The following is a 15,474-nucleotide window of genomic DNA, read 5'->3' on the forward strand; positions in this document are numbered from 1 at the left end:
AAGTTAATATAGCAAGATACAGCCCAGCTAGTGCGAAACTTGTTCAAAATATGCAAATTGCAATTTATTGTCATGCCCACAGGACAGTAACACTGTAAAGGTAATTTTGCTCGCCTCGCAGCAACAGAACTGATGAAACCATTTCAAGTCTGTAGCGCATATATATTTCTTCATGACTACGCTTACTGGGAGAAGGACATCGTTTTTGGATCACGCTCTGCCAAAGCCATTTGCCCAATTTGGGCTTTTGGTGGCTCAAAGGAAGCCTTGACCTTGGGAAAAAGATGCTGCCTAAAGCAGCTCACGATACCACAGCTGGCCTTAGGGAGGTACAGAGGTTAAAGCACCCAAAACAAGCTTCTTTGAATGAGTAAGTGTAAGTTCAAGCAGCACAAGAAGTTAAGCAGGATGGGAGTCGGGATTTGTCCTCCACATTCCTTCTGAGCGAGTGTTTACATTCTCTTAATTATTGGTACAAGCGCAGCATGTAAAGAAAGTATTTAATATTTCTGCTCAGCTTGTCCTTCCCTTTCCAGGACAGCACTGGGGACAAAAAAACACCGAAAGCAGAAACCAAAGTGCAACTGCACTTTTGCCACTAATCAAGGTCATTTTAAGGAAGAACAGTGTATTGGAAAAAAACAACCCAAAGGAAGGTGTATTTGTTATTAAAAAGGGGCTGAAGCAGCTGCATATTGAATGGTTTATTTTAGGTCTTTTCCAGGCCTGGACAGAGGACCTGGTCTCCCTGGAGGAAGGCTGGCGGACTTCCCTGCCATTTAACAACTCATTTTGCTTGCTTATTTTTGTTTTTAAAAGAGGATTTCTCCTCTTTAAATAGCTTTTTAAAAGTGTATATAGCAGCAGTATGGTACAAAGATGGGCATTTTTTTTTTTTTCACAGTACACACAGGTTAGTATTGCCACTGAAAATATGCCTTAAACAAATGCCTTTAAAAAACAACATTCAGTCTGTATTTACTGATCAACCTGGAGTGTTCATAAACCTTTGCAAATCCAATACCTAGAATTTAAATAATAAAACTGGAAAGTGTTAAATATCATTCCAGAATTGGAATTACAGTAGATCCCACATTGTCCCAGCGCTGGCGCTTTGCCAGGCAGGTGCATGTTGCTGTATATACAGAAAGAAAAACAAACCCAAAAGCGAACATGTTTTGTATTAAATATAGATAAATAGCGGGACTGCGGACTGGAGAGCCATGCTTGTGTAATACTGAGTCTGTGCTGGCAGAGTCCGTATCCTTCACCGAACACGGGGATGGACGAGTCCTTCCGAGCCCCATCCATCACGTAGTTGGGGTTTCACAGGATCTGTCCCCAACCCAGCGGGCAGAGGGAGGGCAGCCAGCACGCCGGGGATGGGGCGGGGGGTTCACAGCTTCTTCATTTTGTCTTTGTTTTTCTGGAGTTTAGTGTGCACCACTTTGAGAGTAGTGAGGAAGTTCCCGAGGAAGAGCAGCAGAAATGTGAAAGCCAACACGAAAACCTGGAAAGGGAGAAAAAGAGGGGGGGGAAAAAAGGTGAGAACTGAGGGTACTGTTTGGCCAGATTTAAGTGAGCTCTGATGGGGCTTGGTTGGCAAGGCCAGGGGTTCGTTAGCATGTGAGAAGATTGTCGCCAAATACACATTCCTGTATCCAACTGGGTGGGTCAACAGGATGTATATTTTTATAATGATCACTTATGTAACATTTACTACTTTTTAATATTACAACATGGATTATATTCAGCATTGCTGGACTCTTTATCAAAATCAAATCGTTAAGTCCAATCTAATGAACGCTACAAGCACGTTCATGGAACAGCAGTGTGGCACAGGCGTGGGGGAACGCCGTGTTTCTGCAGGAAGCTGTGTTGTTCCTGTTAACGCCAGTGAACAAAGTGAGCACAACAGATGGATACAGCAAGATCTGACCAAAATAAAGACCATCACATTATCTGCACACATGATGGGGTCCAGTCTGGATCTACAGGAGCAACTGTAGAGCTGGAAAATGGACAGACATGTTTGATGGGTGACAGCAACTGAGAAAATAAGTCGAAGGCTCCCTACGAGTGGGGCAATAGTGGATAATGTTTTTAAAGTGATTCACTGCCATCGTATTTTTGTATGTATAACCCATGGATCAGCCATAAAGAACCACCAGCAGCTCAGCAGCCATTGCTATTAAATGTCTGAATACACAAACAATATGGAGAGATGTTTACCCACATGTATCCTCTTCCCCCTACACGCTCTGCCTTTCAGTTTGTGTGGTCACACATGGGTGCAGGTTTACCTACAGTAATTCACGCTTATTTCGAGTTCTCTTGCATAGGCTCTGTGCCACATCATCCTGATATACTTAGATGGGGTGAGATGCCCAAGTATCTTTAAGGATGTGATTAAACACCCCCTCTTCCCCCAGCTCTGTGCTTTTTCTGAGCAGAACCAACACCTACCTGCCATTCTTTGCACTCCTTATGCCTCGACAGTCCAAAAAGCGTGATTGCATTATATAGCTGCCAGAACTACAAAGGGAAAAAACAAAACCCAATTTCATTACTAGCAAAAAAAAAAAAAACCAAACCCAAACCTTAGAAACATTTGCCACGGGTGTGTGGGATGCAAAGCACCTTTTTATGGGGCTGCAACCACAACGGCAGACCCTCCCAGCTCTGCGCAGCAGAGGGAGAAATGGGATTGTCCAACTTACATGCCCAAAGAACAAGAAGGGAAGGAGAAACGTCAGCCCCCGCCACATCCAGGACTGAAATCCTTCTGGAAAAGGTTAAGAGAAGAGGCAGAGAGTGAGCATAGAACAGAGCCAGGACCAGAGCCTGCAGCCTCCCCCTCCCAGACCACCCCATAAAAACTATTTGTGTCCTCTGCAGTAACCAACCAATTAAAAATATATACTTGAAGGAGCGGTAATGGGAGGAAGATGAAGATGGGGATGACCAAAACCTCCATCTTAGCCCTCTCGAGAGCTGGGGGAGATCAGAGCCCTCTGCTCCCAACCCCCAGGACCCAAGGAGGGGTGGCAGCTCTGCAAAGCTCACGCTTAAAGGCCACACAGCCCTCTCCTTATCACAGCATCTAAAAACTGCAAACCAAGTATTGCAGAAAACCTCACCTACTGTAAGGTCCAAGTGGTTTCTTTCCCCCAAAGCACGGAGTCTATAAAGGCAGCCCCTTTGATAGTAATATTGTAGGAACTGAACACAACCTGGAGGAGAGAAAACATCATTGCATTGGCTGTTTAGTAGTATGATAAACATATCAAACTATTTTAATAATGTTTAATCCAACAGCATTTCATTATTGTTTATATTTGTACATTGTATTTTTGTATTCTATCTTTATATTTCTACAGTTTAATAATCCAGTATTTACCAAGCAGAAGTGTTTTCTTCTAAGCACATAAAATACAAAACTATTTTATCCTGTGGATTAGCAAGGTAAGATATACTCACTCTGAAATATTGAAAACGCTAAAAATTGACTGCGAAACATTTGATACATGAGTCCATCCGGCCTGAAAGCAAAATACAAAGGAGGTTTATTTGTTTGATAAAAAGCATACGATGCAGTGCCCTTCCCCCTTCTCAGCCGAACTGGATCCCATGAGCAAACAAAGCGGGCGCTGGTACCCAGCCCACTCCACCCCATCAGGAGCCCAGAGAGGGTGCTACAGCTGCACATCCCAACCCCGGCGTGTAGGAAGAGCTCTCATTGATTAGGTTTCCCCTCCCCAACACATATAAATCCTTCCTCCTCTAATGCATTTGCTTCTTGTAGTTTTCTCTGGGCAGCAATCAAAGCCGTTCAGCAGCAAGAATCCAAGCGGTGGAGCAGGGGGCGGTTGTGCTCCTTCTCCTAAAGGTAGTTCAGGATAGACAGAGGACAGGGCACATTCTGCTCCAGCCACCGTGTCGTCCCCTTACATATGCAGGAGCAGAAACGTTTGTTGTTGGTTTAAAACATTTTTTTAATTATTAACTAAAATCAGTTGATGCCAAATTTGAGCCAGGCTGCCCAGGGGCCGTACAGGGGGTGTATCGCCGAACTGTTTGACCAACACCACCACCCACCGGAAGGTAACTGGCAGTTTTGGCTCGATACTCTGTAAAATCTGGGTTCAGAAAAGGCACCAAACAGAATTCATTTTGTAGTGTGCTCCCCTCTAAAGCAAAGCGCTGCTCGTTTGCTTAGTTACACAGAGACAGAAATCGGGAGACTTGCAGAGGTTTTGCTACCACCAGCACAACTGTGGCGCGGGGTTTGGGTTTCTTTCTGGTTTTGGTGGTTCTTTTTTTTTTTTTTTTTTTTTGGTCAAATCAGCAGTGTAAATATTTGCAGTGTTGTACTTATCACTGAAAACATCTGCAACATCCCGCCTGATGCTTCGCCGTGTGTCCACGTGGCCACAGCTTCGTGGTCACGCTGGATTTAAATGCTCGGATGATGCAAAACACCGTGAAACAGGCTTGAAGCACCTGGAGCAGGCGAGAGCAGACTCACCACGTTAACATCACTCCAGACAGGAACGTGGAAACGTAGTGATGAGACACCCACCAGCCTTTGATCCTGAACAGAAAAAAAAAAGGGGCAGTTAGGCAAGAAACATGGATTTTAGCACTGTAAGTCTGGCTTTATAGACAAAAAACGATCCTGACTTGGGGAAGGAAAAAGGACAGGGAACAAAACAAGACGGCCCAGCTCAAGCAAAAAGGGGTGCTGTGGAGCAACGTCCCGGCAAAACGGCCTGTTCGGGGGCACGAATCCACAACTGCTGGAGGGAGGCTCAGGACCGGGGCACATCTTGTGTGCTCCCACGAGCTCTCCAGCACAGCAAGAAGCAGCAGTTCCCACAGAACAAGGTGCCATGGTGACTAATGATGCAGAAGTTTCAGCCCACACACCCTTTTTTTTTTTTTCCCCCCTCTTCTGTACTGTGCAATGTGACATTTCCAAGTCCTTCCTATGAGGTGGCTGTTTTTCAGACACAAACAGTGCAGAAAGCTCAGAAAATTACAGTGAAGTGAGCAAGGGACAGCACTGCTTTGGAAACTGAGCCAACACGACGAGCTCCTTTGGGGCATTTCCAACCAAAGGTGTGTGACTAAGACAGCACCCGAGTCACTGTGACCAACCTCCGTGGATGCAGCAAGCCCAGGCTCAGAGGTTTCTCTGCTGGCCTTGGGCAAGCGATTTTACATCCCCATGCTTTTTTTTCCCTTCTTTGTCTCCAGCCCTACTGCAATCCCCCCTCTGGAAAGCACCCCAAAACAAGACATCCCACCCACAGCAGCCCTGGGATCAGCCGTGCTTTGCAGAAGAAGCTGCTTCATCCCTGCTGCCCACGGTCAGCGCTGGGAACTGTGTCCTCAAGCAGATCCCAGAAGTCAGCCCATTTTTAAGATTTTGCCCCTGGGCAAAGCAAGGGGACTCTGATTTTCCCGCCACACATGCCACACCAGTGTCTGCCTCCAGGCACAAACCCTCTCCTGCATCAGGAGTGGGGACCACAAGCGTCCCACCAGCAATGCTGACACAAGACTCCCAGACACGTTCCCTCCTATCCCTATTTTGAGGAGATCATGGAAGCAACTGGCTTCAGTGAAGGAAGTGACTGGCTGAAACAAGGAGCCAAAAGCTGCTGCCAGCTTATCATTAGGCATTGCCACTTAATTAGGACAACACTGACTCCTGCCACTAATGCAAGTGCTGGTCCACTTCTGTAAAGCACCACTACAAGGGAGCACAGCATTCTCTGTGCAGTGTTCGGAGCAGGAACGAGTGCATGAAGCTGGGCTAACACGATGGTGGCTGCTCAAAAGGCAGCAAACGAGTCACATTAGAAGCCCAATTAATTAATGCAACAGGGAGCTGCAAATGTTGCAAATGTGTCCTGGGAAGAGACGTGGCAATTGCTGTGGTTTCCCTGCACCAGCCCATCTGGATGATGAAAACCAGGGACATGCAACCATCAGGTTATTGCTAAAATCTAACATCAGACTCCACGTTGAGTCACACAAGTGCAAATTGGAGCAACTTCTTGACCCAGGCCTAACAGAGATGCTCCAGGAGTGATTAACCAGCAGGACCTCACTATCCTGCCCTAGGATACATGGTGCCATAAAGAAAGTAGGCTTGGAATAAGGATCATCTTTCAGTTCATTTCTCCCAGCGTTTTACTTCTGTTCCCAACTCTTTACACAATTATCTCCTAACCACCAAATTTCCCTCGAAATGACTCTAATTTAGTCAAACGCTTCAGGAGACGCAGCAGTGACCCGTGGGGCAGCCACGCCAACCACAGGGTGTAGAGCCAGTACCTCGGGTTGGTCCCCTCACCAAAAACACACACGCGCTTATACTCCACACCACATCTACAACTAACCCACAGCTACTGAGAACATCCAACACTTTGGACAAAGAGCTCATGGACTTTCAGGAACTCCACCTTCTCCTCCCTCCTCAAACCTTAGTGGCCACGTCTGCCCTTGGAAGTGAGGGAGAAGGAGACAACTGACCCTGCAGAGATGCATCAGCATCTCCAATTTGCTGGGGTTCAGCACCAAGCTGAATCTGCTTTTGTGGCTTGTTTTTCTCTTAAGGACATTTCATGCTTTAAATAGTTTTCGCAGGTGGCACGGTACCTGGATCCATTGCTAATGAGAATGCTTTCCCGTATCGTCAGCGTGCAGTAATACCACACTAACAGAAAGTTAAACACTTCATCTGTCACCCTGTTAAAAAGAAAAACACACAGTAAAAAAAAAAAAAAAATCCTGTTAATTATGAAGACACATTCAAAAAAATCAGTGTTTTTCCTCCCTCCCTTTGGACAAATGAAAACCTGCCTAAGTGAGGCCACGGACACAAAGTCTCAGTCCTGAACATCTCTAATCCACATGCAGAGCCACGAGCACTGGCAGCACCACCGGGCTCAGAGTCCTCTCCTCCGGGAAGTGCCCCGTGATATAACACTGCAGATCTTGAGCCGATAAGCAGGTATGCAGAGATGACATTAATTCCTTCTGAAGGAGAGAAAGCACCATGGAAGCAGTGGATGATCCAATTTAGAGAGGCATTTCCAGGCTAATTCAATGAGGAGATTCCATGAGATCTATATAAATCCAATCAACTAAAAGAGCAGAAGAGCATTACACTCAGGGGGGAAAAAAAGCCTTTATTTTGCCATTCGCAAACCCTTGAAGGCAAGGGGATTCGGGACAGCCTCTGCATACGGCAGCATCGCTCTTTGATATGATCCTACACTCACCCAGACCCAGAGAGACCTCAGTGGAAGTGCCCAGCCCCAACACTTTCCTGGTTTTTAAGCAAAACTGAATACTGGAAGCTTGTTGGTGCTCAGATACTTTATCTGTGACCTAGAGATAACGTTTCAGCTCTGATCACTTCACGCAAATCCTCTCTGGTTGCATTTGCAACCCCACAGTTGCAGCTCGGTGCCGGTCCCTGCCTGGGACAACCCACAAACAAAATCAACTGCTCATTCCAAAGCACAGCATGATGCCAGAAAAACAACGGAGCAGGAAACATGGTTGGACTTCTCTTAGTTACAAGAGACTCCAAAAAAAGTTAAACAAGGAAAAGCAAGTAGCTAAAACACAGGTCCTGCTGGTATTGGAGGTGTAAAAGCTGTCCAGCTGTCCAACTACTCAAAGTCTAAATATTGCCCGAGCCCATCTCACCATCCTTAACAGAAGAGAAGGTAGTCCTACCCCAGCACACTTTTATTCAAAATACTTGATTAGAAGTAAAAACGCAGGCTTACCTGTAGTGGAGAATAAACCTGCAGGCGACGGCCCCGAGTAACAAGATTATTGTCAGATAAAGCTTGAACTTCTCATACTCGTCCTTGTAGGCGAACCTGGAAGGGAAGAGCCACCGTTTACAGACACAAACGGGTGTTTTACCGCAATGCAGCTTCACTTATTTCAAACCAGATACAAATCCGCATGCTGAGCCCAGAGACAGAGGTTTTGCTTGAAACATTTGGAAAACCAGCAGACGGCAGTGAAAGGCAGTGTTCTGCCTGCAGGGTTCATCTAGGCTGCATGGCCATCACACTGCAGGACAATGGCTTAAGTCCATAAGAGCTGGTTTCTGCATTGGCATGGTAAGATTTTTTTTTTTTAAAAAAAATCCCAAACACCTCCATTTTCTGAGGCACTGTATGCCTAGAAGCCACAATACCACTTTTCATTGCAAAAAAATATCCCCTTACAATTAAGACAACAGGCTGGTCTTAAAAGCAAGTGATGGACAGAACTGATCAGAGCTACACAAAGCGTTAGCTTGGCCCCGTGTCATGGTCCGACCTGCCCACCCTCGGCAGTTCGTCTTTTATCAGATCCAAGAGAAACCCATTCCCGTGTCTGGACTTTAGTCCATGTCCACGGATGGCCCCAGAGTAAACCCATATTCACATACGGAGAAACACTCACTCACTTTGCTTGGTTACTCAGGAGAGTTACATTCACATTTCCCAGCACCAGATTTAAGTACAAGCTGGAAGACAAAAAAAAAAAAACAACAAAAAAACACACCCACAAGATCAGATCCAGGTAAGTTATTTTTTTTTGAACACCATGAGACGACCCAGATCGGAGCTGAAAATTCCGGTATATCCACCAAAGCCACATTTGCTGTAGGTTTTTAATTAAGGCAAACCAGAGAGAGAAGAGTACAGAGGGGAATTTAAACGTAGAAAGATGTTCAGAATTTCCAAGAATTTAGGAAAAAAGGTTTGTTTTGCTGGTCCCCCTTCTGTGCTACAGTCTAAGGGTGAGATACGTAGTGTGCACTGTCCAAAACCAAAAATAACAGGGAGAAATTGGAAGAAAAGTTTGATAGAAACTTCTGAGGGGCTAAGCAGCCCTTGACAACTGAAAGAAATCTGTCCTAGCAACTCCACTTGAAGCAAAGTATATATTAAGTTGGTGAAAACACTAATTTATTTAAAAAAAAAAAAAAAGAGAGAAAATTCTCTCTTAGCACAGGAAAGTTAGCACAGGAAAACATCAGTGTGAACCACTGAATTCCACAACCTCTCACCAACGCAGAGTTACTTTTATTTTAACAAGAAAACCTGCACTGCCTACACGCAGTACATTTACACGCACTTCCAGCTAATGAATTCCGTGTACAACTGACACAGCAGCTCAGCAAGAGATTTATGACTAATCCAGTTTCACATGTATTTCTTCAGCATGCACATTATCCCTCAGGAACAACACCGCTGTGAACACTTTAACAAAATCAGCCTTCCTGGAGCGTGTACCTCCCCAGCGAAGCACATACCCGTTCTTCTTCGGCAAGTAGGCTTCCATGTCGAAGAAGGCATTTTGCCTCTCCTTGATCTGGGAGCTGATCTCCTGAATGAGGGCAAACTCTTCAGGACTCGCTCTGGGCTTGCACCTGCGAGAACACAGAAACAAGATATTCCCGTTCATGCTTTTACCTCCTTTATATTTAAAGGAAAAACAGCGTTGTCATAAAATCCACGCTGTTAAAGAGCTAACTGTGTGAGCTGATGCCATTGCACGCTTTGCTCCTACATTTCTGCAGCACCATTTGGCTTACCGTGATTTTATTTCACTGCCTGCTTTATGCCATTGTAGGTTTAAACCAGCTGGTTTATAAATCAGCCTCTCTTTTCATCTCAGCCGAGTGACGGGATTCCATACCTCTTCCCTAGCAGAGCACTTAGGGAATATTGTGCTTTTTTGCAGGAACCCCTTCCGCTTCGGGAACTTTGTGCGTGATTTCAGGCACTGCCCTCACAGAGGCTGCAGCTCTTCAGGCATTAAATATTTCAGGATGTAACAAAACACAGCTGATGATTCACTGACAAAGTGCAGTTTTACCAATTAATGTCAAACAGAGAGCAGCGCACAGAGGCGTTAGCAACCTGTGGTGTTGGAGGTGGTGTATTCAGACCTGCACACAAGGAATTTAGCTTGTGGCTCCCAGGGATCAGCCGAGCAGCCAGAGCCAGTTCCCTCCTGTAAATCCACCCAGGAGCGAGTTACACCTTCAGGTTCAGGGACTGATGCCGCTCTCCCAGCACAGCTTACGGAGCAAAGCTTTGCTCACCTACCAAAACACATGGACCAAAAGCTGTACAGTCCTGCAGCCCATAGCACATACTGCAAGGATGCAAACCCACACAGGCTCCCTCAAGGGTCTTCTTTATTTACAGGACCCCATCTCTCATGGGGTTACGAATGTTTTACCGGGCTGTGATAGGTGGAGGTGACTCAAGAATAATATGGAGTAAAATTACTACCGCGACACAGATTGCATATTAAAATGCTAAAAATCCAAACATTTCAGCCCTTTGGGAAGGAGAAACATCCCATCCTTGCCTCCTCCACCCTCCAGGTTTCCCATTACCTTTGCAGGCTGTGCTTCAGATCCCTTAGTGTCTTCTTCTGCCGGTGTATGGAGCTGCTGCAGGCTGTCTGCAAGCTGGTGACTTCCTCCAGTTTCTGCCTGTAAACTTTGTGCGTTTCCTGCAGGAGAAGAGGAGAGGATTGGTAGGAAGAGCCCTTCTAGGCTACATATTGCTTTTGGTCCTCGCCTCTGAAGGAAGCAAGCAAACCCCTGTTTTTTTGGGAATCAACAGACACCCCTGCAAACAACCAAGGAGGGGGTGACACCAAACCAGCATGGATCCAACACGGCTTAAATGGACAATAACGAAGTTCCTGCAAAACAAAGAGCACCCTCTGCGCTCATCTCACTTCCTCTTTTCTAATGAGCTTTCCCACTCAGGAGCTCCTTGTTCCCCATCCCACCCTGTAACGAAGCCCTGACCCTCTGTTTGACCCCAATCTGTCCCCATCAAATGGGTGGCTAAATCACAGAGCAGGAACTCCGATTTCACAGCCAGATTAAATCTGGGGGGGAAAAAAAAAAAAAGAAAACAAAGAAAAAAAAGAAAGATGAGGAGCCAGAGGAAAAAAAAAACCACAAAACCAGCCACAGAATCACGCCTTGGGGTTTAGGTTGCTCCTGGCCACCACTGGCATCTCCACCCTATGCATGTTCAAGCAACCTACGTAAGAACTGAACCCGTCCCCTCCCTGTGGCATTAGATGCTCCTCAAGAAGAACCTCTTTATCACAGCTCATTGAACCTCTGAAGCTCCCAATTAGTGTTTGTCTGCCCATAATGAGGATACACTAACCAATTGCAAGCCCACTGCTCTCACACCCCTCCCTCTGCTTGTGAACAAACATGGTCCACTTTTCCACCCTTCGCAATGATTGCGCCACCCTCCCAAGTGCAGAGAGACCTCGGGAAGAGCCAACCAGACACCATGCATTGCCCTCTGGGCAAATTTTAAGATCTACAGTAACTTGGAAAACAGAGTTTGTAAAGTAAGTGCCGAGGCGCGGGTTAAATGGCTATTTGCACGGCTGCTTTATCTACCGGCACATCAACGACCACAAAAAATTACCACCGGTTTTCCCAGAGCATAAACACGGTGCTAAAACCATACAAAACAAAACTTTGCTCACCTCCTTGTTAGACCTTGCTGCTACCTGTTCGTTATTTACAGGAGCGATGCAAAACAAGCTCTAGTATCCGATTTAAAAACCTTAACGACCAAACTACCCAGGTTCAGGCACCGCAGCTCGTATCGTTTCAGGATTGGTTTGGCTTCGCTTAGCAAAGGGCAGGACTTCGAGGCTCCCTGGATTGCACAGTAACTCGTTCTGCTTCTCCAGATGTCACGCAACAGCGTCTTTTAAAAGACTGGTTCAAAGGGTGTAAGAAGCTCTTTGCCAAAAAAGTGTTCAACTATTTATTGAAAACACAAACAGGCAAGTTGAGAGCTGGTAAATTCTACCGCTAGCCAAAAAAATCAGGATAATGATTTCAAAATGACGGTGGCATTTAGAAGAACATAACATTTGCTAGTAGTGAAGTTATTTATTCATCAAGAAAGGCGATTGCTTACAAAGGGGACCCACCAGCACCACAGGGAGCTCAGCATTGCCTTTACATTAACACATATAACCCACAGGCCAAATACCTGCCCGGAGGGTCAGGTCTGGCCACAGCTCTCTCTCCGTGTAGGAAACAACACGTGCCGAAAAACAAAGGACCTGCACACCTGGAAGAGGAGTATTTTTTGCCCGGAGTTGAAGAGCTCCTGAGCACGAGACATCAGAGTTGTCTCTGCACCCAAGTTTATAAGTTTCACAGCGCCAGGGCCACAACTGCCCAGTTTGCGTCTCCCAGTAGAAACCGCGCTGCCCAGTTCGCCCGCAGGCGAAGGGCAGGCAGCAGCTCAGCGTGGCGTCCCCACACCGCAATTGCTTGGTGTTTTCTGAAGGTACCTCGAGGTCTATTTTTCCACCGCGCTCACAACAGCCCTGCTCGCGGTCAGCGCTTGTTCATTCGCGGGACTCAAACCACATTCAGGGGCAGCCCTCGCAGGGCTTTTTCCTAATCAAAATCTGGTTTACATGTTCATGGGCAGGGTTTAAATTAACAAGCTCTTGCAGGGCAACTTGCATTTTCCCATGTCCCTGCCCCAAAACTGCAATGCCCCACAGCCCCAAGCTCTTTCTCAGGCTGCTGCTTCAGAGACGAGGCCCTGCCCTGGCAACCCAAACTATAAACGCTCGCAGATGTGGCTGGTTAAAAGTGCTCTGCAAACCTGGATGTCCCCCAACACCATCTCACAGCTGGTCCCCCCAAAGGGATGCTCAGTGCTGTGGCGACATCAGCCCCTTCAAAGCCCCTCGAGTCAGAGCTCCCCAAATATAAGCGTAGCCCCAAGTGCCCCGTGCCAGGCACCCAGCTAGTCAGGGGCAGGAGCTGCAACCAGAGTCCAAGGTCCTCCTCTGCATGAGGAGGAAGACACAGACCCTGACCCAGAACTTACAACACAATTACAAAATATGAGACAGGGCAGGGGTGCATCAAAACAGAGACTGGTTTGCCCCACGTGGCTGGCATTGCTCTCAATACACAATAAACTCTGCTCACCATCCTTTTTTTTTTTTCCCCGCTGGCATTGCACAAGAGACCCTTTTAGTGGAGGTGACCAAAGTACCTTGGAAAATGCCAACAGGGAGCTCCTTCCAAACACGAGCAGCAGCTCCTGCGCGGCCCAGGACCAGCATTTCCAGCCGGAGATAAGAGTCAGGCCAGACAAAAAGGGGCACTGAAGGGCAGTGATAGAGATGTGGAGGGGGTCAGGCTGCTGCCAGGAAAACCAGGCTCCTCAAGAGCAAGAGATGCTACGAGCATGTCCAAAAAGCCACATGCAAGGGCAAGCATGAGCAGACATCCACATCGAAGTACTTTCTTACTGAAGAGTTGGGGTTTCTCTCCCAACACATCACTGTTTGATTTGAATCCTGTTGGGGAGCACAGAGCCTTCCTCCAAAGCACACTGAAGCACCACCAGCATCTCGTGGAGCTGGAGCAGAGCCATGTCCTCAGGACAGTGCCGCGTTCCCCTCTTCTGCAACGCCTCCTCCAGATTGTGAGCCCTGAAGCTCTCAGATAATAGATGTTATCCCAACTTTTGACCTCTACAGTATTAAGCCCTGGGGAATTATACCTTGTGCCACCAGCAGCTGCGACCCACCAAGAAACATTTCTACTTTCCTTTTACGGATGGGGAAACTGAGGCAGGGATAAGCCATTGACATTTTGCTGTCATTTAGGTCAGACTTGAGCATCTCGCTCTGCGAGAAGGTGCACACGCATGTCAACAAAATCACACCAGCTGGCGATCCCTCCCAACGCCCAACTACCACCTTTCCTTCTGCTAACAAGCGTACAACCTGAACAGACTTTTAATGAAGACAAGCAGCTAAATCTGGAAACCACACTTGTTTTGTGGCGCACGTTCTGTTTAACAGCCTAGAAGAGGCTAACAGCCACGCAGAGAGAGAACAGCCGGTCGTGTTTTAAAACTAGCTTAAAGCTTTAAAGCACGTGTATAGGCACAGAGCTGATGACATACGGGGAAGGGAAGGTTTCTGGAGGTAAAAGCCTTTTGCAGAAGCAGCTCTCAGCTCCTGCTCCGAGGTCTTTCTGTCCCTCAGCACGCTTTTGTGAGATGGAAAAACCATTGTATCCCACCAGAAGAAATTAAACTCGGGCCAGGCGATGCTCACAGCGCAAGGGGTTACCTGCATCACTCCTCGTGTCATGGTACGGACGCATGAAAACGCTGGGTCCTCCTTCTCCACCCTCGCTCCAGCAGTGGGGACCGTGTCCCCTCCGATGCCTCATCAGACGTACCCGGGGCACGGCCGTGGTTTGGTCTGGGATGTCCCGTAGCACCTGGTACCCCCCCGTATGAGGGCACAGGGGTGTTTCGGGGGTGCAGCGCCAGGCTGCGCTTCATGCCTGCACCCCAGGCTTGGGGCGAAGGTGTCACCCATGGCCCTGCCGGGCGCAGCGAGGAGGGGGGTGCGCCTACCCGCACCCCTGGAAGCTCCTTGCTGAGGCTGCCCTGAGGCCTCCCGGAGAAGGGGGCAGCGGAGGAGGAAACCCCCGAGGAAGGGGAGCGGCGAAAGGAGGGAGACCCCCGGAGGAAGGGGAGCGGCGGAAGGAGGGAGACCCCCGGGAGCGCGCACCCCGCGCTGCCGGCCCCGCTGCTGCAGGGCCCCCTCCCAGGCTGCGGCTGCGCGGCCGGGAGCGCAGGGGGGAGCCCTGGGAGCCAGCCCGGCGACCCCCACAGCGATGGGGAAGGCAGACGCTGGGCAGGGCGAGGGAAGCAGCGGAGACGAAACCGGGCGAGGCACCGCACGGCACCGCACCGGCGCGGAGCACCCCCCCTCCCCGTCCCTCACCTGGAGCTGCCGGAACTCCTCCTCCAGCTCCTGCCACTCGCCCCGGCACCGCTCCAGCTGCACCCTCATGGCGCGGGGGCGGCGGGGCGCACCGGGACCCGCTCTGCTGCTGCCGGCGGCGGGGCCAGCCCGCACCGGGGCCGGCGGGCCACGTGCGCCCCTGACGTCATCGCGCGGGGCTGGGCGCGGCGCCGCGGCGGCGCGCGCCACCCGCCGCCCCGCCCCTCCCCGCCCCGCCCTGAGGCGAGGGATCCCCTCAGCCGCCGCCCGACCGCCCGGCCTCGCCGAGCCGGTGGGTTCCCCGGCGCCCTTCGTGCGGTGGAAGAGCCCGAAGCGTTCCGTGGGGCTGGGGAGGGAGGAGATAGAACCCGAACCGCCCCCCGGGTGGCGCCGCCGTGCGGCGGGGACGGTCCCCTCAGAGCGACCCGCTGGCTGAGGCGTCCACGGGCCTGGGCTGAGGCGGCCCGGCCCAGCAGCGGCCTGGGGCCGAGGCACAGCGCTTAGATCGTTAAGATCAGGAGGAGAAAATGACGAGGCAAATCCTGATCTTTCCTATTTATTATTATTCCAACAATAAGCCGCTTGGTGGCAGGACTGGCAAACTGG

The 15,474-nt window shown here is 48.9% G+C and overlaps 1 protein-coding gene across 3 annotated transcripts; it reads right to left on the reverse strand.

Moving 5' to 3' along the window:
- Positions 1 to 44: 44 nt before the first annotated feature.
- Positions 45 to 15,030, reverse strand: TMEM120B (transmembrane protein 120B). 3 transcript variants are annotated; one of them, XM_074159428.1, is made up of 12 exons: positions 14,869 to 15,030; positions 10,436 to 10,554; positions 9,341 to 9,457; positions 8,489 to 8,548; positions 7,812 to 7,907; positions 6,670 to 6,759; positions 4,529 to 4,594; positions 3,481 to 3,542; positions 3,141 to 3,233; positions 2,721 to 2,785; positions 2,467 to 2,535; positions 45 to 1,510 (listed from the first exon to the last, which is right to left on the reverse strand). In XM_074159428.1, exons 1-12 carry the CDS (start codon positions 14,935 to 14,937, stop codon positions 1,397 to 1,399), a joined length of 1,020 nt encoding a protein of 339 aa, XP_074015529.1. In that variant the 5' UTR covers positions 14,938 to 15,030; the 3' UTR covers positions 45 to 1,396. The 3 variants fall into 3 exon arrangements, with proteins under 3 accessions (XP_074015529.1, XP_074015530.1, XP_074015531.1); XM_074159429.1 differs by having other exon boundaries at positions 51 to 1,510; positions 2,721 to 2,782; XM_074159430.1 differs by having other exon boundaries at positions 1,434 to 1,510; positions 2,463 to 2,535.
- Between the last annotated feature and the right edge of the window lie 444 nt (positions 15,031 to 15,474).

This window comes from Numenius arquata, chromosome 16 (assembly GCF_964106895.1).
Source record: "Numenius arquata chromosome 16, bNumArq3.hap1.1, whole genome shotgun sequence".
Lineage (NCBI taxonomy): Eukaryota > Metazoa > Chordata > Aves > Charadriiformes > Scolopacidae > Numenius > Numenius arquata.